The sequence below is a fragment of the Salvelinus fontinalis genome, chromosome 4 (assembly GCF_029448725.1).
Source record: "Salvelinus fontinalis isolate EN_2023a chromosome 4, ASM2944872v1, whole genome shotgun sequence".
NCBI classification, from domain to species: domain Eukaryota; kingdom Metazoa; phylum Chordata; class Actinopteri; order Salmoniformes; family Salmonidae; genus Salvelinus; species Salvelinus fontinalis.
This window is the reverse complement of record NC_074668.1, coordinates 84,744,739-84,771,829: the sequence shown is the minus strand read 5'-3', so window position 1 is coordinate 84,771,829 and position 27,091 is coordinate 84,744,739. Positions and strand designations below refer to the sequence as shown.

Here is a 27,091-nt window from a genome sequence, read left to right as displayed (position 1 = left end):
CAGATTAACACTGACTAATGTCTATGATGTGAGACAGACTGGTAGATGGGGTAAATTAGGAATGAGAGTGTGTGTGCATGTATGTATATATGTATGTGTGTGCGTGTGCGTGTGCATGTGTGTGTGTGTGTGTAAACAAAAAAGAAATGCCCCTTTTTCAGGACCCTGTCTTCAAAGATAATTCGTAAAAATCGAAATAACTTCACAGATCTTCATTGTAAAGGGTTTAAACACTGTTTCCCATGCTTGTTCAATGAACCATAAACAATTAATGAACATGCACCTGTGGAACGGTCGAGAAGACACTAACACCTTACAGACGTTAGGCAATTAAGGTCACAGTTATGAAAACTTAGGACACTAAAGAGGACTTTCTACTGACTCTGAAAAACACCAAAAGAAAGATGCCCAGGGTCCCTGCTCATCTGCGTGAATGTGCCTTAGGCATGCTGCACGGAGAAGTGAGGACTGCAGATGTTGCTAGGGCAATAAATTGCAATGTCGGTACTGTGAGACGCCTAAGACAACACTACAGGGAGACAGGACGGACATCTGATCGTCCTCGCAGTGGCAGACCACGTGTGACAACACCTGCACAGGATTGGTACATCTGAACATCACACCTGCGCGACAGGTGCAGGATGGCAACAACAAATGCCCGAGTTACACAAGGAACGCACAATTCCTCTATCAGTGCTCTGACTGTCCGCAATAGGCTGAGAGAGGCTTGACTGAGGGCTTGTAGGCCTGTTTTAAGGTAGGTCCTCACCAGACATCACCGGCAACAAAAGTCGCCTATGGGCACAAACCCACCGTTGCTGGACCAGACAGGAATGGCAAAAAGTGCTCTTCACTGACAAGTCGCGGTTTTGTCTCACCAGGGGTGATGGTCGGATTCGCGTTTATCGCCGAAAGAATGAGCGTTACACCGAGGCCTGTACTCTGGAGCGGGATCGATTTGGAGGTGGACGGTCCGTCATGGTCTGGGGCAGTGTGTCACAGCATCATCGGACTGAGCTTGTTGTCATTGCAGGCAATCTCAACTCTGTGCGTTACAGGGAAGACATCATCCTCCCTCATGTGGTACCCTTCCTGCAGGCTCATCCTGACATGACCCTCCAGCATGACAATGCCACGAGCCATACTGATCGTTCTGTGCATGATTTCCTGCAAGACAGGAATGTCAGTGTTCTGCCATGGCCAACGAAGAGCCCGGATCTCAATCCCATTGAGCACGTCTGGGACCTGTTGGATCGGAGGGCTAGTTCCATTCCCCCCAGAAATGTCCGGGAACTTGCAGGTACCTTAGTGGAAGAGTGGTGTAACATCTCACAGCAAGAACTGGCAAATCTGGTGCAGTCCATGAGGAGATGCACTGCAGTACTTAATGCAGCTGGTGGCCACACCAGATACTGAATGTTACTTTTGATTTTGATCCCCCCTTTGTTCAGGTACACATTATTCAATTTCTGTTAGTCACATGTCTGTGGAACTTGTTCAGTTTATGTCTCAGTTGTTGAATCTTGTAATGTTCATACAAATATTTAAGTTTGCTGAAAATAAACGCAGTTGACAGTGAGAGGACGTTTGTTTGTTTGTTTGTGTTTGTGTGTGTGTGTGAGAGAGTTTTTTGTACGTGTCTGTGCATCTGTATAAAACCGCTTACCTGGAAGGTGTACTTGATGCTGTAGCCTGACTGGCGGATGCGCACAGTCTCCAGCATACCCGTGTAGCGTAGCTGCCTGAGCACCAGGCCATCATTGAAGCGCAGGGGCAGCTTCTCTGCATTGGAACGGATGCATTTGACAAAGTAGGGCTCTGATTGGCCCAGAGTCTCCATCAGCTTATTGAGAGAGGCCTGTGGTAGGACAGATCAGGGGTGCCATCATTAGTCCAAAACTTTTACTTAAAAAACCCTGTTTACTCCAAACGGAAAACGTTTCTATTGGACAAATTCAGGTAGGCCCCTCCCTGTTTCGTTTGCTTCCGCTTGGATCCCAGTGAATACATACCAGGGCATTGACATCACCAAAAACATATAAAAACATCGTATAAACAGACAAAAATAATACACGGCACATTGGTTTGGTTGGTTTTATAGCCGGGAGGAGTGGTTTTGTCTGGCGTGAATAAATTGTTGTCCTATCTTTATAACCTTTTTAACCACATAATAAAAGACTGTCTAGGATAAAAGGCTAGTGTGTCGTTAGCTGCTGTAGCATGGAGGGTTGAGGTGAGGAGGTGAGGAGGTATTGTACATAATTAAATGTACAATATCAAACAAGACAATATAACTCATGCTCCGGACAACAAGAAACAGACAGGGTGAGTTCCATCTGATGACATAAGTGCCAAAGCTCTGTGTGTGTGTGTGTGTGTGTGTGTGTGTGTGTGTGTGTGTGTGTGTGTGTGTGTGTGTGTGTGTGTGTGTGTGTGTGTGTGTGTGTGTGTGTGTGTGTGTGTGTATGTGTGTGTATGTGTGTGTGTGTGTGAGAGAAAGTGAGGGAATGTGTGTGTATGAATATGTGTGCATGTACAGTACCAGTCAACCCCCTCTACCTTGTCACAACACAACTGATTGGCTAAAATGCATTAAGGAAAGAAATCCCACAAATGAACTTTTAACAAGGCACACCTGTTAATTGAAATGCATTCCAGGTGACTACCTCATGAAGCTGGTTGAGAGAATGCCAAGAGTTTGCAAAGCTGTCATCAAGGCAAAGGGTGGCTACTTTGAAGAATCTCAAATATATTTAGATTTCTTGGGGTGAGGAGAGGGACGAGAGAGACACTTTTTTGGTTACTACATGATTTTATATGTGTTATTTCATAGTTTTGATGTCTTACTATTCTACAATGTAGAAAATAGTAAAAATAAAGAAAAACCATTGAACGACTAGGTCTGTCCAAGCTTTTGACTGGTACTGTATATGTGTGTATGTATATGTGTATATATATATGTGTGTATGAGAGTGTGTGTGTGTGGCTATTTCGGTGGCCAGGAATGCAGTTCCCCACACTCCGCTCAGAAGATGAAAGCAATCAGCCACACAACAGGATGTGGGAAGTGATGTCACCACTCGCAGCCTTCTGCCCAGGCTTCCTGCCAGCCAGTGAGGGTTAGAGTACAGGCCAGGGCTGGGGGATAAGGGATTGTTGTTGTGGGGGTGGTCACGCCTCTTTACTCTCATACTGCGTCCCAAATGCCCCCCTACTCCAGGTCCTGGTCAAAACTAGTGCACTATGTAGGGAATAGGGAGTCATTTGGGACTCCTCCTCCCCCACTGTGAGCCAGGAGCAATAGAGACAGCCAGGCATGAGAACAGACACAACAGAGGAGTTAAGAAAGACAAGATGGTGGGAGGGAATGGAGAGATGATTAAGGCTGTGTTAAAGGGAATGATCATAACTGAGATGAGTTGGTCACCTTCTGTTTCATCAGCCTACTCAGCTGGTCTTAAATATGGAAGTCCCCAGCTTCTCGAAGTATTTACCTTTATTTTATTAAAGACATGCTCCGGAACTTTGGCGACTACTAAGTATTTTTTAAACGTAGTTTGAAAGTAACTGTTCTTTCTGGAAGGTGTGCTGCGCCATTTTCCCTACATTTCCCCCAACATAGTCCAGCAATTTGAGTTCAACCAATGAGCATCAGCCCCTCGCCATATGAGCGACAGCTAGCAAGATGCATATGATGAACACTCAGCAGGGCGAGAGCAATGACGTGTAGCACGTATGTGATGTAGTACGCAATTTTCTGGGAACACTTTTGGCTCGTGAGCACTATTTTCAGAACTACTGGCTAAAAAGTATACAAAAGTGCCGGAGAATTATTTTCTTTTTGACATGGTCAAATCTGCTCAACTGAGATACACATTCATCATCAGGGATCACACTAGTTTCCAAAGTGACAGAGACATGGGGATGCTCTGGACAAGAGATGCTTTTTATGGCCTATTAAATTGTACTTTTCCCCCACCCAGACATGATGTCATCGTTGTCTTTTGGGTGGGATGATAAAAAGAAAAAGACGTCACAAGCTGGCAGTGAGTGAGTGAGTAGACGGAGGGAGGAGGTTGTGACCGACCGACCGACACACAGAGACAGAGAGAGACAGAGACAGAGACAGAGACAGCGACAGCGACAGAGACAGAGAGAGAGAGAGAGAGAGAGAGAGAGAGAGAGAGAGACAAGGTTGTAAAAAGATGTCACAGGCTGGGACCTGACAGTGGGTGGACAGACAGACAGATGGAGGGAGGGGGTTGTAACAGACAGCTCATGGGACAACACCCAGAGTTCCAGAGAACATCCATACTGTCAGCTGGTCACTTCCAATACACATCCCAGATAAGTGGAGTAGAGTGACGTCACCCCTAACCACTGATCTGAGGTCAGTTTTGTATTTTATCCCCTGATACACAGGTGTAAAACTCCAGTCCGAGGGCCTGCGGGTCATCGCTCCTCCCTTGCACTTGATTGATCAATTAAGGTCACTGATTAGTTAGGAACTCTCCTCACTTTGTTGTCTAGGTCTTAAATGGGCGTAATTGGACATGAATTGAAAATATATAATAAAAACCAGCAGCCTCATTGCCCGCCAAGATTTAAGTAGTTAAGGGCATGATTTGGGAAAGATACACTGATCCCAGATCTGTGCCTAAGGGGGACTGACTGACCTGGAACTGAGCACTGATGCTGGGTGGTTTCTTCTTCTTGTGGAGGTGGAGGAGGGACTTGGTGATGCGGTCGTGCAGCGTCAGGTTGCTGAGGTACTTTAGGGACTTGACGTCAAGCAAGTGCTGCAGTAACAGAGAAGAACACACAGCCAGTATGAGTCAGCACTAGTACCATCACTAGAGGTTTAAACACAAGGTGGCTTAACAAGGTGGCTTAACAAGGTGGCTTAACAAGGTGGCTTAACAAGGTGGCTTAACAAGGTGGCTTAACAAGGTGGCTTAACAAGGTGGCTTAACAAGGTGGCTTAACAAGGTGGCTTAACAAGGTGGCTTAACAAGGTGGCTTAACAAGGTGGCTTAACAAGGTGGCTTAACAAGGTGGCTTAACAAGGTGGCTTACCTTTGGAAGACTGGGCTTTGATTTGTAGTTTTTGTTTCTCCTGGTAAAAGAGAGCAGATGGTTTTAGGGACTTAGAAGAATATCTACACTGCGTCTTCTCTACCAGTCCAAAATAGGGGTTAAAGAGGAGTGGTGTAGGAGGTTTGAGACAGAAACAGTCAGACCTGACAGTAACTTAAGGAGTGGTGTAGGAGGTTTGAGACAGAAACAGTCAGACCCGACAGTAACTTAAGGAGTGGTGTAGGAGGTTTGAGACAGAAACAGTCAGACCCGACAGTAACTTAAGGAGTGGTGTAGGAGGTTTGAGACAGAAACAGTCAGACCCGACAGTAACTTAAGGAGTGGTGTAGGAGGTTTGAGACAGAAACAGTCAGACCCGACAGTAACTTAAGGAGTGGTGTAGGAGGTTTGAGACAGAAACAGTCAGTCCTGACAGTAACTTAAGGAGTTGTGTAGGAGGTTTGAGACAGAAACAGTCAGTCCTGACAGTAACTTAAGGAGTGGTGTAGGAGGTTTGAGACAGAAACAGTCAGTCCTGACAGTAACTTAAGGAGTGGTGTAGGAGGTTTGAGACAGAAACAGTCAGTCCTGACAGTAACTTAAGGAGTGGTGTAGGAGGTTTGAGACAGAAACAGTCAGTCCTGACAGTAACTTAAGGAGTGGTGTAGGAGGTTTGAGACAGAAACAGTCAGTCCTGACAGTAACTTAAGGAGTGGTGTAGGAGGTTTGAGACAGAAACAGTCAGTCCTGACAGTAACTTAAGGAGTGGTGTAGGAGGTTTGAGACAGAAACAGTCAGTCCTGACAGTAACTTAAGGAGTGGTGTAGGAGGTTTGAGACAGAAACAGTCAGTCCTGACAGTAACTTAAGGAGTGGTGTAGGAGGTTTGAGACAGAAACAGTCAGTCCTGACAGTAACTTAAGGAGTGGTGTAGGAGGTTTGACACAGAAACAGTCAGTCCCGACAGTAACTTAAGGAGTGGTGTAGGAGGTTTGCGACAGAAACAGTCAGTCCTGACAGTAACTTAAGGAGTGGTGTAGGAGGTTTGAGACAGAAACAGTCAGTCCTGACAGTAACTTAAGGAGTGGTGTAGGAGGTTTGAGACAGAAACAGTCAGTCCCGACAGTAACTTAAGGAGTGGTGTAGGAGGTTTGAGACAGAAACAGTCAGTCCTGACAGTAACTTAAGGAGTGGTGTAGGAGGTTTGAGACAGAAACAGTCAGTCCTGACAGTAACTTAAGGAGTGGTGTAGGAGGTTTGAGACAGAAACAGTCAGTCCTGACAGTAACTTAAGGAGTGGTGTAGGAGGTTTGAGACAGAAACAGTCAGTCCTGACAGTAACTTAAGGAGTGGTTTAGGAGGTTTGAGACAGAAACAGTCAGTCCTGACAGTAACTTAAGGAGTGGTGTAGGAGGTTTGAGACAGAAACAGTCAGACCTGACAGTAACTTCAGGAGTGGTGTAGGAGGTTTGAGACAGAAACAGTCAGTCCTGACAGTAACTTCAGGAGTGGTGTAGGAGGTTTGAGACAGAAACAGTCAGTCCTGACAGTAACTTAAGGAGTGGTGTAGGAGGTTTGAGACAGAAACAGTCAGTCCTGACAGTAACTTAAGGAGTGGTTTAGGAGGTTTGAGACAGAAACAGTCAGTCCTGACAGTAACTTAAGGAGTGGTGTAGGAGGTTTGAGACAGAAACAGTCAGTCCTGACAGTAACTTAAGGAGTGGTGTAGGAGGTTTGAGACAGAAACAGTCAGTCCTGACAGTAACTTAAGGAGTGGTGTAGGAGGTTTGAGACAGAAACAGTCAGTCCCGACAGTAACTTAAGGAGTGCTGGTGGTGGGTGGGTGACCGGTGTTAAACTAAGATGTTGAGTCACTCACATGAGGATGCCGTGGGCTCTCTCCAGGAGCTTGCTGCTGGTGGAGTTGACAAAAATTCCTCCGTCCTCTTCCATGTTGGACCCGCTGGATGACAGGCGGCCCTGCCGCCCACCACGCCCATTCCAGCCCACACCATCCCTGGTTAGGAAGTTTCAAATAATCCACAGTTAAAAATATGCCTTGAGAAAATATAGAGATTTCATTTTAGCTGGACAACTTGGAAAGAGCTGGGAAAAAGCTTAAATAAGAAAATTCTTGACCAACTGACTGTATTTCATGTCCTGTAGACATATTAAGCACTATTACAAATGGAATATGCTAACCTAGCCCTAGGTTCTGCAGTGTAAAGCCTCAGGCCTCAAGGTAAACCCTGGTCATCTTAGCCAAGCGCCTGAACAAACAGCAGGTTTTTCTATCAACACAGCGGCTCGGGTCGGTTTACGGTCACACCCTAACACCAAACCCCCTAACACCAAACCCCCTAACACCAAACCCCCTAACACCAAACCCCTTAAGCCCTGAGGGGAGGAGTCAGGAGAGAGAAAGACACTTCTGAGTAACCACTGGTAATATACTGCATCAGGACTGGGGAGGAGACGGATATCCATCATGGATTCTACCCGTCAAGCCATCAGGACTAGGGAGAAGAAGGCTATCTATCATGGATTCCACCCGGTAATCCATCCCAGCAGCCAGGGAGGAGAAGGCCATCCATCATGGATTCCACCCAGCAAGCTATCGTAGCAGCCAGGGAGGGAGGTTTGTTTTCACACTCTGACCCATAATGATTCATACACGACCTCCTACTGGGTCTGTGGCCACACACAACGACACGTTAAACACAGTATCCTTGTGGGAGTACATATATAAATGTTACTAATGTGGGGGCTCCGTCTTTCCTACAAGCAGGACGGGGTCAGAGGTTAGACACGGGTCCATGGGGTGACATCATGGGTGATCCAAGGCAAGGCAAACAGGTGAAGACTTACAGTACAGTAGTGTTGTTGGGAGTCAGGCCAAATGTTGGAATGTAGACAAAGCCATTTGTCTTCGGATTGTACCGTTTGATGTGGTCACCAAAACTAAAATGGTTACTCATTGTCTTACGGTTAAATTTGCATTTGCATTAAAAACAAAGTACACCAAAGTATTTATTTTCTAAGTCATAGTAAAACAACAGTGAGGTCTCAAAGTATTTTGCTTTTACGACACAATCTAGGATCCCATGGTTTTTGTAATATTTTGTGGTTAAACCGATGGGGGAAAAACATGGCTTACATTTCAAACATATTTTGCTCTGTTTCGTGCATTCACAGCCAAGAATAGTTTGGACAGTGGAGACAGATTGAAAATAAGACTGAGCGTAAATGGCTGTGTCTCTTGGTTTGGACTTAGCAGGACCTGTTCAGATTTCTCTTCATAGAGGTCATTGAAGAGACCCAAAATACCTACTTTAGCCAAGCTACAGGAAGTAATCAGGTCCAAAATTCATATAAAGAACAGAGTAAATCCTGAAACTCGGTGGTGAGATATATTTCCAATTTAAACAGGCCTCCCAATAAGTTTTGATGATTTAAACTAGAGACCTATAACTCTGTTGCCTAGGGAATTACAATTATAGCACTAAAGCAATATAAACAAAATGCCCTGGTGGAAATAAATTAGGTTTCCACCCTGACCACACTTGAGACTAATCCTAGAAATATGAAAACGAGTAAGAAATGTTTCAGTTGCCAGTTCTGAAATATGGACACTTGTTCCCCTTTAATAAGGATCCGCCACTTTTTTCCAATTTTCACCTAAAATTACACACCCAAATCTAACTCAGCTCAGGACCTTTAGCAAGGATATGCATATTCTTGATATCGTTTGAAAGGTAACAATTTGAATTTTGTGGAAATGTGAAATTAATATAGAAGAATATAACATATTAGCTCTGGTAAAAGATAATACAAAGAAAAAAACATGCGTATAATTGTACCATCATCTTTGAAATGCAAGAGAAAGGCCATAATGTATTATTTCAGCCAAGACGCAATTTAGATTTGGGCCACTAGACGGCAGCAGTGTATGTGCAAAGTTTTAGACTGATCCAATGAACCATTGCATTTCTGTTCAAATGTTTGTATCAGTTTATTAATACATTTACAAGTTCATAACTGTGCACTCTCCTCAAACAATAGCGTGGTATTCTTCTACTGTAATAGATACTGTAAATTGGACAGTGCAGTTAGATTAACAAGAATTTTAGCTTTCTACCAATATCAGATATGTCTATGTCCTGGGAAATGTTCTTGTTACTAACAACCTCATGCTAATCGCACTAGACAACGTTAGCTCAACCGTCCCGTGGGGGACCCAACGATCCTGTAGAGGTTTTTAAACAATGTTCCTCTAATGCTGTGTATGCCACAAGGAGGAATGGCTACAGAATATGTTTATTTTCAGAGTAGCCCTCTGGATCCCAGACAGTACTGTACTGTAGCGTCCATCTGAGAAGACACCTGCCGAGAGCCAGTATTTATCCATCTCCTGAAACACATAACTCTGACCTGACATCATGCAGGAAACAGCTGCATGTGGGCTTTAGCACTAACTTAGTAACCCTGAGTCTCTGTGTGGGTCTGTGTGTCTCCTCCTCCAAATCACATGAGCAGGACTTGTGTAACAGTCCAAGACTTGCCCTCTTGTAACAAAAGCACTGTTCTAAGGGTGGTCTTTTGCCACTTGCTGTGTACTGGGGCAGTAATGTCATGCTATGGGATTAATTAGGGGGTATGTGGCTCTAGGGGGCAGTAACGTCATGCTATGGGGTTAATTAGGGGGTATGGGGCTCTAGGGGGCAGTAATGTCATGCTATGGGGTTAACCCTGTTACACATGGGTTGTTACACATGGGTTAACCCCATAGCATGACATTACTGCCTCCTAGAGCCACATACCCCCTAATTAACCCCATAGCATGACATTACTGCCCCCTAGAGCCCCATACCCCCTAATTACCCTCTAATTAACCCCATAGCATGACATTACTGCCCCCTAGAGCCACATACCCCCTAATTAATCCCATAGCATGACATTACTGCGTTCTAGAGCCACATACACCCTAATTTAGCCCATAGCGTGACATTACTGCCTCCTAGAGCCACATACCCCCTAATTAACCCCATAGCGTGACATTACTGCCTCCTAGAGCCACATACCCCCTAATTAATTAGGGGGTATGGGGCTCTAGGGGGCAGTGGAAGGAGTTATGTGAGTCAGTGCACAATCATTATTCATTATTTGAAAGCTTTTCTCCAACCCATTGCTGAACAGCCCTCCTCTTCTGTACTGGGGAGCGTCATTGCTGAACAGCCCTCCTCTTCTGTACTGGGGAGCGTCATTATTTAACAGCCCTCCTCTTCTGTACTGGGGAGCGTCATTATTTAACAACCCTCCTCTTCTGTACTGGGGAGCGTCATTATTTAACAACCCTCCTCTTCTGTACTGGGGAGCGTCATTATTTAACAACCCTCCTCTTCTGTACTGGGGAGCGTCATTATTTAACAACCCTCCTCTTCTGTACTGGGGAGCGTCATTATTTAACAACCCTCCTCTTCTGTACTGGGGAGCGTCATTATTTAACAACCCTCCTCTTCTGTACTGGGGAGCGTCATTATTTAACAACCCTCCTCTTCTGTACTGGGGAGCGTCATTATTTAACAACCCTCCTCTTCTGTACTGGGGAGCGTCATTATTTAACAACCCTCCTCTTCTGTACTGGGGAGCGTCATTATTTAACAACCCTCCTCTTCTGTACTGGGGAGCGTCATTATTTAACAACCCTCCTCTTCTGTACTGGGGAGCGTCATTATTTAACAACCCTCCTCTTCTGTACTGGGGAGCGTCATTATTTAACAACCCTCTTCTTCTGTACTGGGGAGCGTCATTATTTAACAACCCTCTTCTTCTGTACTGGGGAGCGTCATTATTTAACAACCCTCCTCTTCTGTACTGGGGAGCGTCATTATTTAACAACCCTCCTCTTCTGTACTGGGGAGCGTCATTATTTAACAACCCTCCTCTTCTGTACTGGGGAGCGTCATTATTTAACAACCCTCCTCTTCTGTACTGGGGAGCGTCATTATTTAACAACCCTCCTCTTCTGTACTGGGGAGCGTCATTATTTAACAACCCTCCTCTTCTGTACTGGGGAGCGTCATTATTTAACAACCCTCTTCTGTACTGGGGAGCATCATTATTTAACAACCCTTCTCTTCTGTACTGGGGAGCGTCATTATTTAACAACCCTCCTCTTCTGTAGTGGGGAGCGTCATTATTTAACAACCCTCCTCTTCTGTACTGGGGAGCGTCATTATTTAACAACCCTCCTCTTCTGTACTGGGGAGCGTCATTATTTAACAACCCTCCTCTTCTGTACTGGGGAGCGTCATTATTTAACAACCCTCCTCTTCTGTACTGGGGAGCGTCATTATTTAACATCCCTTCTCTTCTGTACTGGGGAGCGTCATTATTTAACAACCCTTCTCTTCTGTACTAGGGAGCGTCATTATTTAACAACCCTCCTCTTCTGTACTGGGGAGCGTCATTATTTAACAACCCTCCTCTTCTGTACTGGGGAGCGTCATTATTTAACATCCCTTCTCTTCTGTACTGGGGAGCGTCATTATTTAACAACCCTTCTCTTCTGTACTGGGGAGCGTCATTATTTAACAACCCTTCTCTTCTGTACTGGGGAGCGTCATTGCCCTGGACACTCTGGAGTGTAGATAATCTCTGGAGTGTGTTCAGCAATGACGCTCCTTAGTACAGAATCGACAACATTTGACATTTTAGTCATTTAGCAAACACTCTTATCCAGAGCAACTTACAAGAGCAATTAGGGTTAAGTGCCTTGCTCAAGGGCACATCGACAGATTTTTCACCTAGTCGGCTTAGGGATTCAAACCAGCAACCTTTTGGTTATTGGTCCAATGCTGTTAACCGCTAGGCTACAACATACCTCAGCATACACCGTACAGTACACAGGTGGTCTTACCGTGGAGATTTCTCGTTGAGCGTGTTGCTGCCCTGCAGGTCCGACAGCGGTGTTCGTAGACTCTTCCTGACCACACCTGAGCCGGGAGAGACAGGGAAGGAGGAGAACACAACAAGGTGAGAGGACACGCAAAGATGGACCAGGCCAAACCCAGACCAATGTTAGACCCCAGGACAATACCAGTTCTAACTCAGTGGACAGAACGGGGCTGTTTCTGGTTGTAATGATGTCATAATGACAGTTACATGTATTCAAATGTCTGATTTAAATCGGGTTATATAGTGCTGAAAATAATGGAGGTTAACAGTGAGTTTGTCTGCTGTTAGCGTGGTTGTGAGAATTATGGAAGTCTGGAAGATCCATTTTGGAAGCGTTACTCAGTTTAGTTTGGACTAATGATTAACGAGGGTTTTAGTTCACTGTATGGACAAACACTTAAAGACTGTTATTGGAAACAGGCCTTTTATAATTGGGAAGGTCCAACACTAAGAACCACGATTCTACCTCCCCAAAAACCAAATGTTTATATAAACCCATGATTTATGAATCATCCTGATATTCCAAGAAACATCTCCTTTCTCGGAAGATGGTATTCTATGAAGAATTGCATGACGATATACATGAGGGGAGAATCTATGACTTTGTGGTCAAATATCCAAATATAATTGAGCTGATAATTGTTGCATTTAAAAGAACAATGGGTGCTTCTGGATCATGTTTAAATGAACCATTGGAGCTCTGAAGCCAAAATATACATCCACTCAATTCAGAGGCACCTATTTGAGTGAGATATTGTTGGCCTCCAATTGGAGAAAACAAACTGGTTTTGTCAGGAAAGCATTTTTCAATAACTGTGACGGCTGTGTTTTTGGCAGCTGTGAGGTTTCCCTCAATCTGATTGGCTTATGACAGTTGGCAGAGGAGATGATGTAATCCATACACCAACATTCCATCTTCAAGTCGTGAAACCTCTGCCAATCACACACAGTGAGAGAAAACAGAGCATCTAGAAAGCATTCCGTCACTGAGGAAGTGATTTGAAGTGAACTACATTCTAGCAACTCATTTGAGACTGGTTCAAGGCCGTATGCTATATGGTTTTCAGTATCATCAGTGTGTTCTGCTATATCCGTCGCTGTTGAAGGGTGAAAAGAGAAGAAAAAACAGTTGGCTACAAGCTCTTAAAAACTGTGCTTGGTGTGGACTTGATGTTGAAAAACCCTGTGTGTTTTTCTAGAACAATTGAAGAGTGATATTATTGGTTTCTGTGTGAATAGGTTAGTTAGATTTACATGAGGGAGAGATGGAGGGACGGGTGGAAACCCCTCCAACCCCCATCCCTTACATGGAAACCATACCCTCCAGATCGTCCCCTAGACCCTACCTGTGGGCACTTCAAGTAGATCTGAGATGATTGAAATATGGTAATAGGATAAGCATAAACAAACAATACGGTAATAGCACAACCATGCCCTCTGATAGGCTATATGTTCTCTATATTTCATTTAGAGGTGTGTTGTGGGGGGGTGCAGACTAGTGACATGGTGGACCAGTGAGTTGACCCCTGATCTACGCGCCCCTGCCCCTGAGCAGGTACCAGGGCAGGGTAACAGACCAGGGCCACCAGGGCAACATGGTGGCAACACTGCATGTGTCTGTGATGGTGGTGGTGGTGGAGACTAGTGGTGTTACTGTGTCTTACCCCAGACCACAGCGTGGATTAAACAGGAGGTTAGAGTGCCTGTCACCATGCTAACAGGACCGTTCAGTGCTGGGTCGCCCCACAATCACAGAGTTAGTGAGAAGGTGGGGGGGAGACTAGCATAGGCACATACTAGATCACATGCAAGACTGGCTGTTAAGACACATACATGTGCATGCAGAGATTGGGGGAGGGGGAGAGGAGACCAACAAGCATCTAATTTAATGGAAGGATGAATAGAAACATTATGCCTTCTTGGTTCACCTACTAAATATCTAGACAGTACAGGTAGATGACAAATGCTGTGGAACTAAACTACTGATTTTAATGAAGAGTAAACAAGAGATCTTGGGGTTTTAAATTAGTTCCCCCTCACAAAAATGATATCTAAAGAACGCTATAATTCAACTCCATCACAATGTTTATTTACTAAAATGTCTCTGGTCTGATGCTGTTGGTCTGCCTCACCCCTACGGTTACCCCTCACAGTTGCATGAAAGTGAGGAGAGAGGGGTATTGTGGGAAATGCAGTCTTACTGTACTTCTCCTCTTTGCACCTCTGCAGGATCTCTAAACTTCTCTGATGCACAGGGTGATGCAGAAAGCTAAAACTATCCACACTGCACAAAACTGCACAGGGAGCAGCGGGATCATGCCCTTGGGAAGCAAAACAAAAGAGAAGAAAAAAACAAACAAAAAAAAGAAAGAGAGAAAAGACAGATTAGACAGCAGGAAGAATGAAGAGCAGCAGACTACAAGAGAGATACCTGCCAGACGTTCAGGAGAGAGGATATACACCACATTCAAACTGCAGTTGGGGTCAGGGGTGGGATCCGTTGTGGTTCTAGGAGGGTGAGTTTGACTAACGGTGACAGAGTTTTAACCTGCAGGCTATTTCCCCTCCTTCACACGCTGTCAGCTTTAGGAGATCATGATGTCACCAGTGATCCGTTTTCACAGTGTTACATTTACACTTGGAGTGAGCACATTTCTGAATGAGTAATCAAGAATTTGAACATTGAGTCATTTTTCTGACACACATTTCCGTCAACTGGTATGGAGCCCCTACAGTTGGTATTGACGCTCATAAGGAAATGAATCAATGTCTTTACTGCTTTGTCAGCATGGAAGCTAGAAGTTACACGATGTCAAAGTGTGTTGAGGAATCAAAAAGGCTATAGTTGGTTATCTAGGAGTGTACAGTTCATATGGCTGAATCACAATGTCAATGTGTCTATGTTCAGTGCAGGCAGACAAGAGGTAGCAGCACTGTAGACTAAAGTGTTGAGGGACAGAAGGCACCACTGTAGAGTAAAGTGTTGAGGGACAGAAGGCACCACTGTAGAGTAAAGTGTTGAGGGACAGAAGGCACCACTGTAGAGTAAAGTGTTGAGGGACAGAAGGCACCACTGTAGACTAAAGTGTTGAGGGACAGAAGGCACCACTGTAGAGTAAAGTGTTGAGGGACAGAAGGCACCACTGTAGACTAAAGGGTTGAGGGACAGAAGGCACGACTGTAGAGTAAAGTGTTGAGGGACAGAAGGCACCACTGTAGACTAAAGGGTTGAGGGACAGAAGGCACCACTGTAGACTAAAGGGTTGAGGGACAGAAGGCACCACTGTAGACTAAAGGGTTGAGGGACAGAAGGCACCACTGTAGACTAAAGTGTTGAGGGACAGAAGGCACCACTGTAGACTAAAGTGTTGAGGGACAGAAGGCACCACTGTAGAGTAAAGGGTTGAGGGACAGAAGGCACCACTGTAGAGTAAAGGGTTGAGGGACAGAAGGCACCACTGTAGAGTAAAGTGTTGAGGGACAGAAGGCACCACTGTAGAGTAAAGTGTTGAGGGACAGAAGGCACCACTGTAGAGTAAAGTGTTGAGGGACAGAAGGCACCACTGTAGAGTAAAGTGTTGAGGGACAGAAGGCACCACTGTAGAGTAAAGTGTTGATGGACAGAAGGCACCACTGTAGAGTAAAGGGTTGAGGGACAGAAGGCACCACTGTAGAGTAAAGTGTTGAGGGACAGAAGGCACCACTGTAGAGTAAAGGGTTGAGGGACAGAAGGCACCACTGTAGAGTAAAGGGTTGAGGGACAGAAGGCAGTCATATAGAGCGGAAGCTAGCAGAGCTAGCTACTGAATGCAGGACAGTACTACCAGCACTAGGCACACGCACTACAGTATACAAACAGAGGGGGGTATGGGACACAGCCTGTGCCCTGGCTGCACTGGGGTCCGCCCGCACGCACGCCTCATAATTTACAGCTACATAACTTCTGTATGCCTTATGACTGGTGTACTTGAATTAAAGGGACATTTCAAAAAATTTCAACTTCATCATCTACAGCACCACGTGTGAAAATGATGCGTTTCTATGTTTTTGTAGTAAAAAATATAGCAATATCTTTTTTTCTCCAATGGCATCATTTTAACCAATCATTTTAACCAATGATGAGTAAGCATTGCCTTCTAATTGCTTACTAATTGTCTACTAAGGCTTGATTAAAAATAACAAACCAATTAGTAGGCAATGCCTACTCATAACTGGTTAAAATCCAATGATACACAGCAATGATATGCATCATTTCTCCCTAAAAAAAAATGTCCTTGAGAGGAGGGGAAACGTGCAATATTCACATATGTTGATGTTTGGGTAGTGCTGGAGAGGATGAATATGAAGGAACAAAATATATACATTTCCCTTTAAAAAGGAGCCTACCGGGAGAAAAGGACCCAGGAGCCTAAAGGGGGAAAAGAACCTAGGAGCCTAAAGGGGGAAAAAGACCCAGGAGCCTAAAGGGGGAAAGGACCCAGGAGCCTAAAGGGGGAAAAGGACCCAGGAGCATAAAGGGGGAAAAGGACCCAGGAGCCTAAAGGGGGAAAAGGACTCAGTGTGCAGCACACTCACCAGTCTTCCTGTGTACGTGTCTCTTCCCAGACTCCCTGAAGGCCACCATGGCTCTGAAGAAGGCTCTGAGGACGGCCCAGCGGAAGGTGGCTGGGGGGTCGATGCCCATCAGGCCACAGATGAAGGCGTTTTTGCTGCTCTTCAGTAGGGCCACGATGTCCGGACGCATATGGTCCGTATTCTTCTCCCGGAAGTCCTGTGTGGGGATACGCGAGTGTGATAGAGAGACAGAGATTTAAAATAGAGAGTGTGCGTGAGAGTGATAGAAGGAGAACAGGGGAGAGAGTGTTTTTTAAATTTATTTTTTATTTCACCTTTATTTAACCAGGTAGGCTAGTTGAGAACAAGTTCTCATTTACAACTGCGACCTGGCCAAGATAAAGCATAGCAGTGTGAACAGACAACAACACAGAGTTACACATGGAGTAAACAATAAACAAGTCAATAACACAGTAGGGAGAAAAATGAGTCTATATACATTGTGTACAAAAGGCATGAGGAGGTAGGCAATAAATAGGCCATAAGAGCGAATAATTACAATTTAGCAGATTAACACTGGAGTGATAAATCATCAGATGATCATGTGCAAGTAGAGATACTGGTGTGCAAAAGAGCAGAAAAGTAAATAAATAAAAACAGTAAGGGGATGAGGTAGGTAAATTGGGTGCGCTGTTTACAGATGGACTATGTACAGCTGCAGCGATCGGGTTAGCTGCTCAGATAGCAGATGTTTAAAGTTGGGGAGGGAAATAAAAGTCTCCAACTTCAGCGATTTTTGCAATTCGTTCCAGTCACAGGCAGCAGAGAACTGGAAGGAAAGGCGGCCAAATGAGGTGTTGGCTTTTGGGATGATCAGTGAGATATACCTGCTGGAGGACGTGCTACGGGTGGGTGTTGTTATCCTGACCAGTGAACTGAGATAAGGCGGAGCTTTACCTAGCATGGACTTATAGATGACCTGGAGCCAGTGGCGACGAATATGTAACGAGGGCCAGCCGACTAAAGCATACAGGTCACAGTGGTGGGTGGTATAAGGTGTTTTAGTAACAAAACGGATGGCACTATGATAAACTGCATCTAGTTTGCTGAGTAGAGTATTGGAAGCTATTTTGTAGATGACATCGCCGAAGTCGAGGATCGGTAGGATAGTCAGTTTTACTTGGGTAAGTTTGGCGGCGTGAGTGAAGGAGGCTTTGTTGCGAAATAGAAAGCCGATTCTTGATTTGATTTTGGATTGGAGATGTTTAATATGAGTCTGGAAGGAGAGTTTACAGTCTAGCCAGACACCTAGGTATTTATAGATGTCCACATATTCTAGGTCGGAGCCGTCCAGGGTGGTGATGCTAGTCGGGTGGGCGGGTGCAGGCAGCGAACGGTTGAAAAGCATGCATTTGATTTTACTAGCGTTTAAGAGCATTTGGAGACACGGAAGGAGTGTTGTACGGCATTGAAGCTCGTTTGGAGGTTAGATAGCACAATGTCAAGGGAAGGGCCAGAAGTATACAGAATGGTGTCGTCTGCGTAGAGGTGGATCAGGGAATCGCCCGCAGCAAGAGCAACATCATTGATATATACAGAGAAAAGAGTCGGCCCGAGAATTGAACCCTGTGGTACCCCCATAGAGACTGCCAGAGGACCGGACAACATGCCCTCCGATTTGACACACTGAACTCTGTCTGCAAAGTAGTTGGTGAACCAGGCAAGGCAGTCATCAGAAAAACCGAGGCTACTGACTCTGCCGATAAGAATGAGGTGATTGACAGAGTCGAAAGCCTTGACCAGGTCGATGAAGACGACTGCACAGTACTGTCTTTTATCGATGGCGGTTATGATATCGTTTAGTACCTTGAGCGTGGCTGAGGTGCACCCGTGACCGGCTCGGAAACCGGATTGCACAGCGGAGAAGGTACGGTGGGATTCGAGATGGTCAGTGATCTGTTTATTAACTTGGCTTTCGAAGACCTTAGATAGGCAGGGCAGGATGGATATAGGTCTGTAACAGTTTGGGTCCAGGGTGTCTCCCCCTTTGAAGAGGGGGATGACCGCGGCAGCTTTCCAATCCTTGGGGATCTCAGACGATATGAAAGAGAGGTTGAACAGGCTAGTAATAGGGGTTGCGACAATGGCGGTGGATAGTTTCAGAAATAGAGGGTCTAGATTGTCAAGCGCAGCTGATTTGTATGGGTCCAGGTTTTGCAGCTCTTTCAGAACATCTGCTATCTGGATTTGGGTAAAGGAGAAGCTGGGTGTACGTGTAAGAGCGAGAGAGAGAGACAGAGAGGAGAGAGAGAGACAGAGAAAGGGAGAGAGAATGGGTGAGAAAGAGAGAGAGAATGGGTGAGAAAGAGAGAGAGTGTGTGTGTGAGAGAAAGAGTGAGAGAAGAGCTAAGCATTGCACTCAGTTCACCCTCAGTTTAACGTACACATAAGCTCAGCTTCAATACATCTTTCAGCTTTTAATTTCCTCTCTAGTGAGACTTTCATTGGAACAGGTAGGCAGCTTCGTGTACGGTATGGCAGAACTCCTGAGGTTTCCTAAACCATGTCACTAAAGAAGCCGTGTCATAGAGGATGGACTCCGTTTGAACTGGATTGCAACACCACTAATTAAAACCTTTCTTAATGCTCCTCTCCGCAGGGTAATTATATTGATTGATGCCTCATATATTGCCAATGTGGTTCCAACCAAGCTGTAAAATGTTACTTGGACTTGTTCCATCCAAACACAACAATAGTAAATCCCATGGAAATGAACAGGTTGAATAAGTTGTTCGCAGGAGACGACATAGAAACCAGTTGAGTGAAACACGACTGCCCAGACCTGCACATTGTGTGATATATTCCTGGTTGCCAAGTCTGAGGTCTGGGTTTTAGGACTGTGCAGCAGGGAACTGGGCCAAGAGAGTGATTAACAAATCATCCTGTACAGGTATGTGTAAGTCTTCACAGCCCATTACTGTGTGTGTGTGTGTGTGTGTGTGTGTGTGTGTGTGTGTGTGTATGTATGTGTGTGTGTGTGTGTGTGTGTGTGTGTGTGTGTGTGTGTGTGTCAGCTACAGCATACTGTATGACAAAATGCATGAAACATCTTGCCTGACTTGAACTACACCCCCCCCCCCCCAATAAAAGAAAGCACTACCACTGAGATATGAGATGACCCCTATAACCTTAACACTGCCATGCTAACCTGAACCATGCTGGCTCTGATGTTCTTTTCACATGGTCCTTTCCAGGAGTATTCCTGCCAGAGTAAACAGTAGTTTGTCCTATAGACATTTCCATTCCACTCAATGGAATGATTTAAGCTAGGACGCTATGACACACACATGAAGCTCTTGTTGACCCAGACAGTCAGACACTGACCTTGACCCCGTATTTGACCTTGCCGGCGTAGTGGCGGATGATGAAGGCGGGCTCCATGACGGCGGGGAACTCAATGTAGCCGTTGCCCTCATGCTGCCGCTTGAACTTGTCCAGCAGAGTCTGGTTAGAGGCCTGTGGGAAGCTGGGACAAGGACGGCAGGGGGGTTGGTGTCATCCTGTCTCAGGGAGGATCATAATGCATACACAAGCAGGAACACAGAGACACGAGCAGAAACACAGAGACACGAGCAGAGACACGAGCAGAGACACGAGCAGAGACACGAGCAGAGACACGAGCAGAGACACGAGCAGAGACACGAGCAGAGACACGAGCAGAAACACAGAGACACGAGCAGGAACACAGAGACACGAGCAGGAACACAGAGACACGAGCAGGAACACAGAGACACGAGCAGGAACACAGAAACACGAGCAGGAACACAGAGACACGAGCAGGAACACAGAGACACGAGCAGGAACACAGAGACACGAGCAGGAACACAGAGACACGAGCAGGAACACAGAGACACGAGCAGGAACACAGAGACACGAGCAGGAACACAGAGACACGAGCAGGAACACAGAGAAACGAGCAGAAACACAGAGACACGAGCAGAAACACAGAGACACGAGCAGAAACACAGAGACACGAGCAGGAACACAGAGACACGAGCAGGAACACAGAGACACGAGCAGGAACACAGAGACACGAGCAGGAACACAGAGACACGAGCAGGAACACAGAGACACGAGCAGGAACACAGAGACACGAGCAGAAACACAGAGACACGAGCAGGAACACAGAGACACGAGCAGGAACACAGAGACACGAGCAGGAACAACGACAGACAGACACCTATTTATTCCGCTCCCCTCTTCTGGTCCCTACTGAATAATGATTCCGATTATACAGGAGCACAAAGACGTATGTGTGGTTCCAACTTCCACAACATCCATAGAATGTAGTCACCCATGAACACTGAGTTTTTAACACTCAGTTTTATATTTCCTTCGATAATGGCTAAGGGAAGGATTAATGGAGGGTGAGCTGATCCTAGATTTACACCTAAGAGTCAAACTCTCCCTGTAGGGAGAAGGTAGTTGGCCAGAGGAGGACGATAAACTCCTGCTTTCTCTCATACCTTTAGAGACGCTGCACAGCAGTCCCCTGCCAGAAGTGTTCACAGTAAACCAACAGCTTACAGGAAGAGGACAGGAAGAGTGGAACAGGGAGAGGCTAAGGGGAACTTGAGCTATGAAAAACACAGAGCGCCATGGACTCGATTTCCAGCTATTTCAAGTGGGAGGAATTCAGTGTGTCAGTGTCCAGATCAGGAGGAGGCAGACCATTTAGTTACGGCACATCTAGAGGGAATTACCAGGATGTTGTATTGAAACAAAAATGACCCATTTCAGCCATGCTTATGAATGAAATAAAATATACTTATTAAAATGGTCTGTCATCAGACGAGGACTGTTCGGATATCAGGTTATATATACTTTAAGACTTCATAGAGTATGCATTATGATGCGACCTGAATATGTCCCATTACAGACTATCATTGTTCTCCACTATAACATCACCTAGGCACAGTCACTTCCTTGCCAGTCTGACGGAGTGGACTCACGGGTCGTATTTTGACCCAGGTCTGACAGAGCGAGGTCTAATGGACTCACTTGGACTCCTCATCCAGCAGGTGGAGCAGCGCTGTGGGCTTCTTACTGATGAGGTTGATGCAGCCTGTGTTGTCGATGTAGTCAATGTTGTGCCAGCTGATGCCCTCCGCCCTGTACTCCTCCTACACAAACAAATCAAATCAAATGTTATTTGTCACATGCGCGGAATACAACAGGTGTAGACCTTACCGTGAAATGCTTACTTACAAGCCCTTAACCAACAATGCAGTTAAGAAAATATATATTTTTTATCAAGTAAAATGAAAATAATAATGAAATAGTCCGGGTGGCCATTTGATGAATGAATTGAACACTGAGCTGTAGTCAATGAACAGCATTCTCATATGTGTTCCTTTTGTCCAGGTGGGAAAGGGCAGTGTGGAGTGCAACAGAGAATGCGTCATCTGTTGGGGCGGTATGGGAATTGGAGTGGGTCTAGGGTTTCCGGGATGAACAAATAGAAACATGAAGATGTGATCTTACAATGCTATGGTTCAACACTGAAGGTTTGGTCCTAGTAAGTCTAGTAAGAATCTTATCAACTTGTACCAAATACCACTGAGCCCCATAACATTGTAGGGGACATCCCTCTTCTATGCGGTGTAAGTTCTACAGAGGTTTGGGTTGTCTGCCACAGCTGCAAAGTCACAACATTATGCATATGATAGTGTTGTGACTGTCATAAGAAACTAGCTCCCTGGTATACAGAAAATACCCGAGCTCTGAAGCAAGCTTCCAGAAAATTGGAACGGAAATGGCGCCACACCAAACTGGAAGTCTTCCGACTAGCTTGGAAAGACAGTACCGTGCAGTATCGAAGAGCCCTCACTGCTGCTCGATCATCCTACTTTTCCAACTTAATTGAGGAAAATAAGAACAATCCAAAATTTATTTTTGATACTGTTGCAAAGCTAACTAAAAGGCAGCATTCCCCAAGTGAGGATGGCTTTCACTTCAGCAGTAATAAATTCATGAACTTCTTTGAGGAAAAGATCATGATCATTAGAAAGCAAATTACGGACTCCTCTTTAAATCTGCGTATTCCTCCAAAGCTAAGCTGTCCTGAGTCTGCACAACTCTGCCAGGACCTAGGATCAAGAGAGACACTTAAGTGTTTTAGTACTATATCTCTTGACACAATGATGAAAATAATCATGGCCTCTAAACTTTCAAGCTGCATACTGGATCCTATCCCAACTTAACTACTGAAAGAGCTGCTTCATGTGCTTGGCCCTCCTATGTTGAACATAATAAACGTCTTTCTATCCACCGGATGTGTACAAAACTCACTAAAAGTGGCAGTAATAAAGCCTCTCTTGAAAAAGCCAAACCTTGACACAGAAAAAAAAAAAAAACTAGCGGCCTATATCGAATCTTCCATTCCTCTCAAAAATGTTAGAAAAAGCTGTTGCGCAGCAACTCACTGCCTTCCTGAAGACAAACAATGTATACGAAATGCTTCAGTCTGGTTTTAGACCCCATCATAGCACTGAGACTGCACTTGTGAAGGTGGTAAATTACCTTTTAATGGCGTCAGACCGAGGCTCTGCATCTGTCCTCGTGCTCCTAGACCTTAGTGCTGCTTTTGATACCATCGATCAACACATTCTTTTGGAGAGACTGGAAACCCAAATTGGTCTACACGGACAAGTTCTGGCCAGGTTTAGATCTTATCTGTCGGAAAGATGTCAGTTTGTCTCTGTGAATGGTTTGTCCTCTGACAAATCAACTGTACATTTCGGTGTTCCTCAAGGTTACGTTTTAGGACCACTACTGTTTTCACTATATATTTTACCTCTTGGGGATGTCATTCGAAAACATAATATTAACTTTATTAACACTGCTATGCGGATGAGACAGAGCTGTACATTTCAATGAAACATGGTGAAGCCCCAAAATTGCCCTCGCTAGAAGCCTGTGTTTCAGACATAAGGAAGTGGATGGCTGAAAACGATCTACTTTTAAACTCGGACAAAACAGAGATGCTTGTTCTAGGTCCCAAGAAACAAAGAGATATTCTGTTAAATCTGACAATTAATCTTGATGGTTGTAAAGTCGTCTCAAATAAAACTGTGAAGGACCTCGGCGTTACTCTGGACCCTGATCTCTCTTTTGACGAACATATCAAGACTGTTTCAAGGACAGCTTTTTTCCATCTACTTAACATTGCAAAAATCAGAAATTTTCTGTCCAAAAATGATGCTGAAAAATGAATCCATGCTTTCGTTACTTCTAGGTTAGACTACTGCAATGCTCTACTTTCCGGCTACCCGGATAAAGCACTAAATAAACTTCAGTCAGTGCTAAATACGTCTGCTAGAATCCTGACTAGAACCAAGAAATTTGATCATATTACTCCAGTGCTAGCTTCCCTACACTGGCTTCCTGTTAAGGCAAGGGCTGATTTCAAGGTTTTACTGTTAACCTATAAAGCGTTACATGGGCTTGCTCCTACCTATCTTTTCGAGTTGGTCCTGCCGTACATACCTACACGTACGCTACGGTCACAAGACGCAGGCCTCCTAATTGTCCCTAGAATTTCTAAGCAAACGGCTGGAGGCAGGGCTTTCTCCTATAGATCACTATTTTTATGGAATAGTCTGCCTACCCGTGTGAGAGATGCAGACTCGGTCTCAACCTTTAAGTCTTTACTGAAGACTTCTCTTCAGTAGGTCATATGATTGAGTGTTGTCTGGCCCAGGAGTGTGAAGGTGAACGGAAAGGCTCTGGAGCAACGAACCGCACTTGCTGTCTCTGCCTGGCCAGTTCCCCTCTCTCCACTGGGATTCTCTGCCTCTAACCCTATTACAGGGGCTGAGTCACTGGCTTACAGGTGCTCTTTCATGTCGTCCCTAGGAGGGGTGCGTCACTTGAGTGGGTTGAGTTACTGACGTGATCTTCCTGTCTGGGTTTGCGCCTCCCCTTGGTTTGTGCTGTGGTGGAGATCTTTGTGGGCTATACTCGGCCTTGTCTCAGGATGGTAAGTTGGTGGTTGAAGGCATCCCTCTAGTGGTGTGGGGGCTGTGCTTTGGCAAAGTGGGTGGGGTTATATCCTTCCTGTTTGGCCCTGTCTGGAGGTATCATCGGATGGGGCCACAGTGTCTCCTGACCCCTCCTGTCTCAGCCTCCAGTATTTATGCTGCAGTAGTTTGTGTCGGGGGGCTAGGGTCAGTTGGTTATATCTGGAGTACTTCTCCTGTCTTATCCGGTGTCCTGTGTGAATTTAAGTATGCTCTCTCTAATTCTCTCCTTCTCTCTTTCTTTCTCTCTCTCGGAGGACCTGAGCCCTAGGACCATGCGTCAGGACTACCGGGCATGATGACTCCTTGCTGTCCCCAGTACACCTGGGGACAGCAAGTTTCAACTGTTCTGCCTGCAGCTATGGAACCCTGACCTGTCCAACGGACGTGCTACCTGTCCCAGACCTGCTGTTTTCAACTCTCTAGAGATACTCTTAATGATCGGCTATGAAAAGCCAACTGACATTTACGTCTGATTATTATCTGACCATGCTGGTCATTTATGAACATTTGAACATCTTGGCCATGTTCTGTTATAATCTCCACCCGGCACAGCCAGAAGAGGACTGGCCACCCCTCATAGCCTGGTTCCTCTCTAGGTTTCTTCCTAGGTTTTGGCCTTTCTAGGGAGTTCTTCCTAGCCGCCGTGCTTCTACACCTGCATTGCTTGCTGTTTGGGGTTTTAGGCTGGGTTTCTGTACAGCACTTCGAGATATTAGCTGATGTACGAAGGGCTATATAAAATAAACTTGATTTGGAGTAGGGGGTTGCCCTGCCAAACATCAATCACATAACCATCATTCACAGCCTACATCACACATTTCATCCCAAGGACAGGTAAAACTGTGGCCTGTACTTTGTGTTTCTTCACTCTTGGCACGGGAGGACGAGCTCTTGGTAATGGCTGGGGCGGAATAGGTGGAATGCTATCAAGTACATCAAAAACATGGTTTACATTTGTTTGACGCCATCCCATTGTCTCCATTCCAGCCATTATTATGAGTCGTCCTCCCCTCAGAAGCCTCCACTGACTCTTGGCCTGAACAAACAAAACAACAGTGATCCTGTCACGTTCCTGACCTATTTATGTTAGTTGTTATGTGTGTTAGTTGGTCAGGACGTGAGGTTGGGTGGGCATTCTATGTTATCTGTTTCTATGTTGGTTTTGGGTTGCCTGGTATGGCTCTTGATTAGAGGCAGGTGGTTTGCGTTTTCCTCTAATTAAGAGTCATATTTAGGTAGGGCGTTCTCACTGTTTGTTTGTGGGTGATTGTCTTCCGTGTTTGTGTTATGTTTGCACCATACGGAACTGTATACGGTTTGTTCGGTTTATGTAGTCTGTTTCCTATTCGTGCGTTCTTCGTGTCTATGTAAGTTCTCATGTTTAGGTCAGTCTACGTCGTTTGTTATTTTGTCTCATTTCAAGTATAGTTCGTGTTCGTTTATCGTCTTGTCATTAAATCCATTATGTATTCACAACCTGCTGCGCCTTGGCTCCCTCAATACACCTCCTCTTCTTATGAAGAGAGAGAGGACCGCCGTTACAGATCCAGTAGTAGCATTGATACTAGGCCTGAATAAACAAAACAAACAGTGTTCCAGTAGTAGCGTTGATACTGGGCCTGAACAAACAAAACAACAGTGATCCAGTAGTAGCATTGATACTAGGCCTGAATAAACAAAACAAACAGTGTTCCAGTAGTAGCGTTGATACTGGGCCTGAACAAACAAAACAACAGTGTTCCAGTAGTAGCATTGATACTAGGCCTGAATAAACAAAACAAACAGTGTTCCAGTAGTAGCGTTGATTCTGGGCCTGAACAAACAAAACAACAGTGATCCAGTAGTAGCGTTGATACTGGGCCTGAACAAACAAAACAACAGTGTTCCAGTAGTAGCGTTGATTCTGGGCCTGAACAAACAAAACAACAGTGTTCCAGTAGTAGTGTTGATTCTGGGCCAGAACAAACAAAACAACAGTGTTCCAGTAGTAGCGTTGATTCTGGGCCAGAACAAACAAAACAACAGTGTTCCAGTAGTAGCGTTGATACTGGGCCTGAACAAACAAAACAACAGTGTTCCAGTAGTAGCGTTGATACTGGGCCTGAACAAACAAAACAACAGTGTTCCAGTAGTAGCGTTGATACTGGGCCTGAACAAACAAAACAACAGTGTTCCAGTAGTAGCGTTGATACTGGGCCTGAACAAACAAAACAACAGTGTTCCAGTAGTAGCATTGATACTGGGCCTGAACAAACAAAACAACAGTGTTCCAGTAGTAGCGTTGATACTGGGCCTGAACAAACAAAACAACAGTGTTCCAGTAGTAGTGTTGATACTGGGCCTGAACAAACAAAACAACAGTGTTCCAGTAGTAGCGTTGATACTGGGCCTGAACAAACAAACAACAGTGTTCCAGTAGTG

General features: G+C 45.2%; 1 protein-coding gene across 3 annotated transcripts in view; it reads right to left on the bottom strand.

Annotated features, from left to right (window-relative positions):
- Window positions 1–11: 11 nt before the first annotated feature.
- Window positions 12–27,091, bottom strand: part of myo9aa (myosin IXAa) — a 152,013-nt gene continuing 124,933 nt past the window's right edge. For 2 of the 3 annotated variants that reach the window (XM_055921737.1, XM_055921738.1), the window contains 9 exons: window positions 21,648–21,769; window positions 19,971–20,112; window positions 16,608–16,803; window positions 14,234–14,353; window positions 11,995–12,070; window positions 6,955–7,092; window positions 5,077–5,116; window positions 4,677–4,799; window positions 13–1,858 (listed from right to left, as the gene is read on the bottom strand). In XM_055921737.1, the coding sequence (XP_055777712.1) occupies window positions 1,463–1,858; window positions 4,677–4,799; window positions 5,077–5,116; window positions 6,955–7,092; window positions 11,995–12,070; window positions 14,234–14,353; window positions 16,608–16,803; window positions 19,971–20,112; window positions 21,648–21,769 (1,353 nt within the window). In that variant the 3' untranslated portion in view covers window positions 13–1,462. Of the gene's footprint in view, window positions 1,859–4,676; window positions 4,800–5,076; window positions 5,117–6,954; window positions 7,093–11,994; window positions 12,071–14,233; window positions 14,354–16,607; window positions 16,804–19,970; window positions 20,113–21,647; window positions 21,770–27,091 lie in introns of all 3 variants that reach the window. The other variant, XM_055921739.1, reaches the window with a different exon arrangement.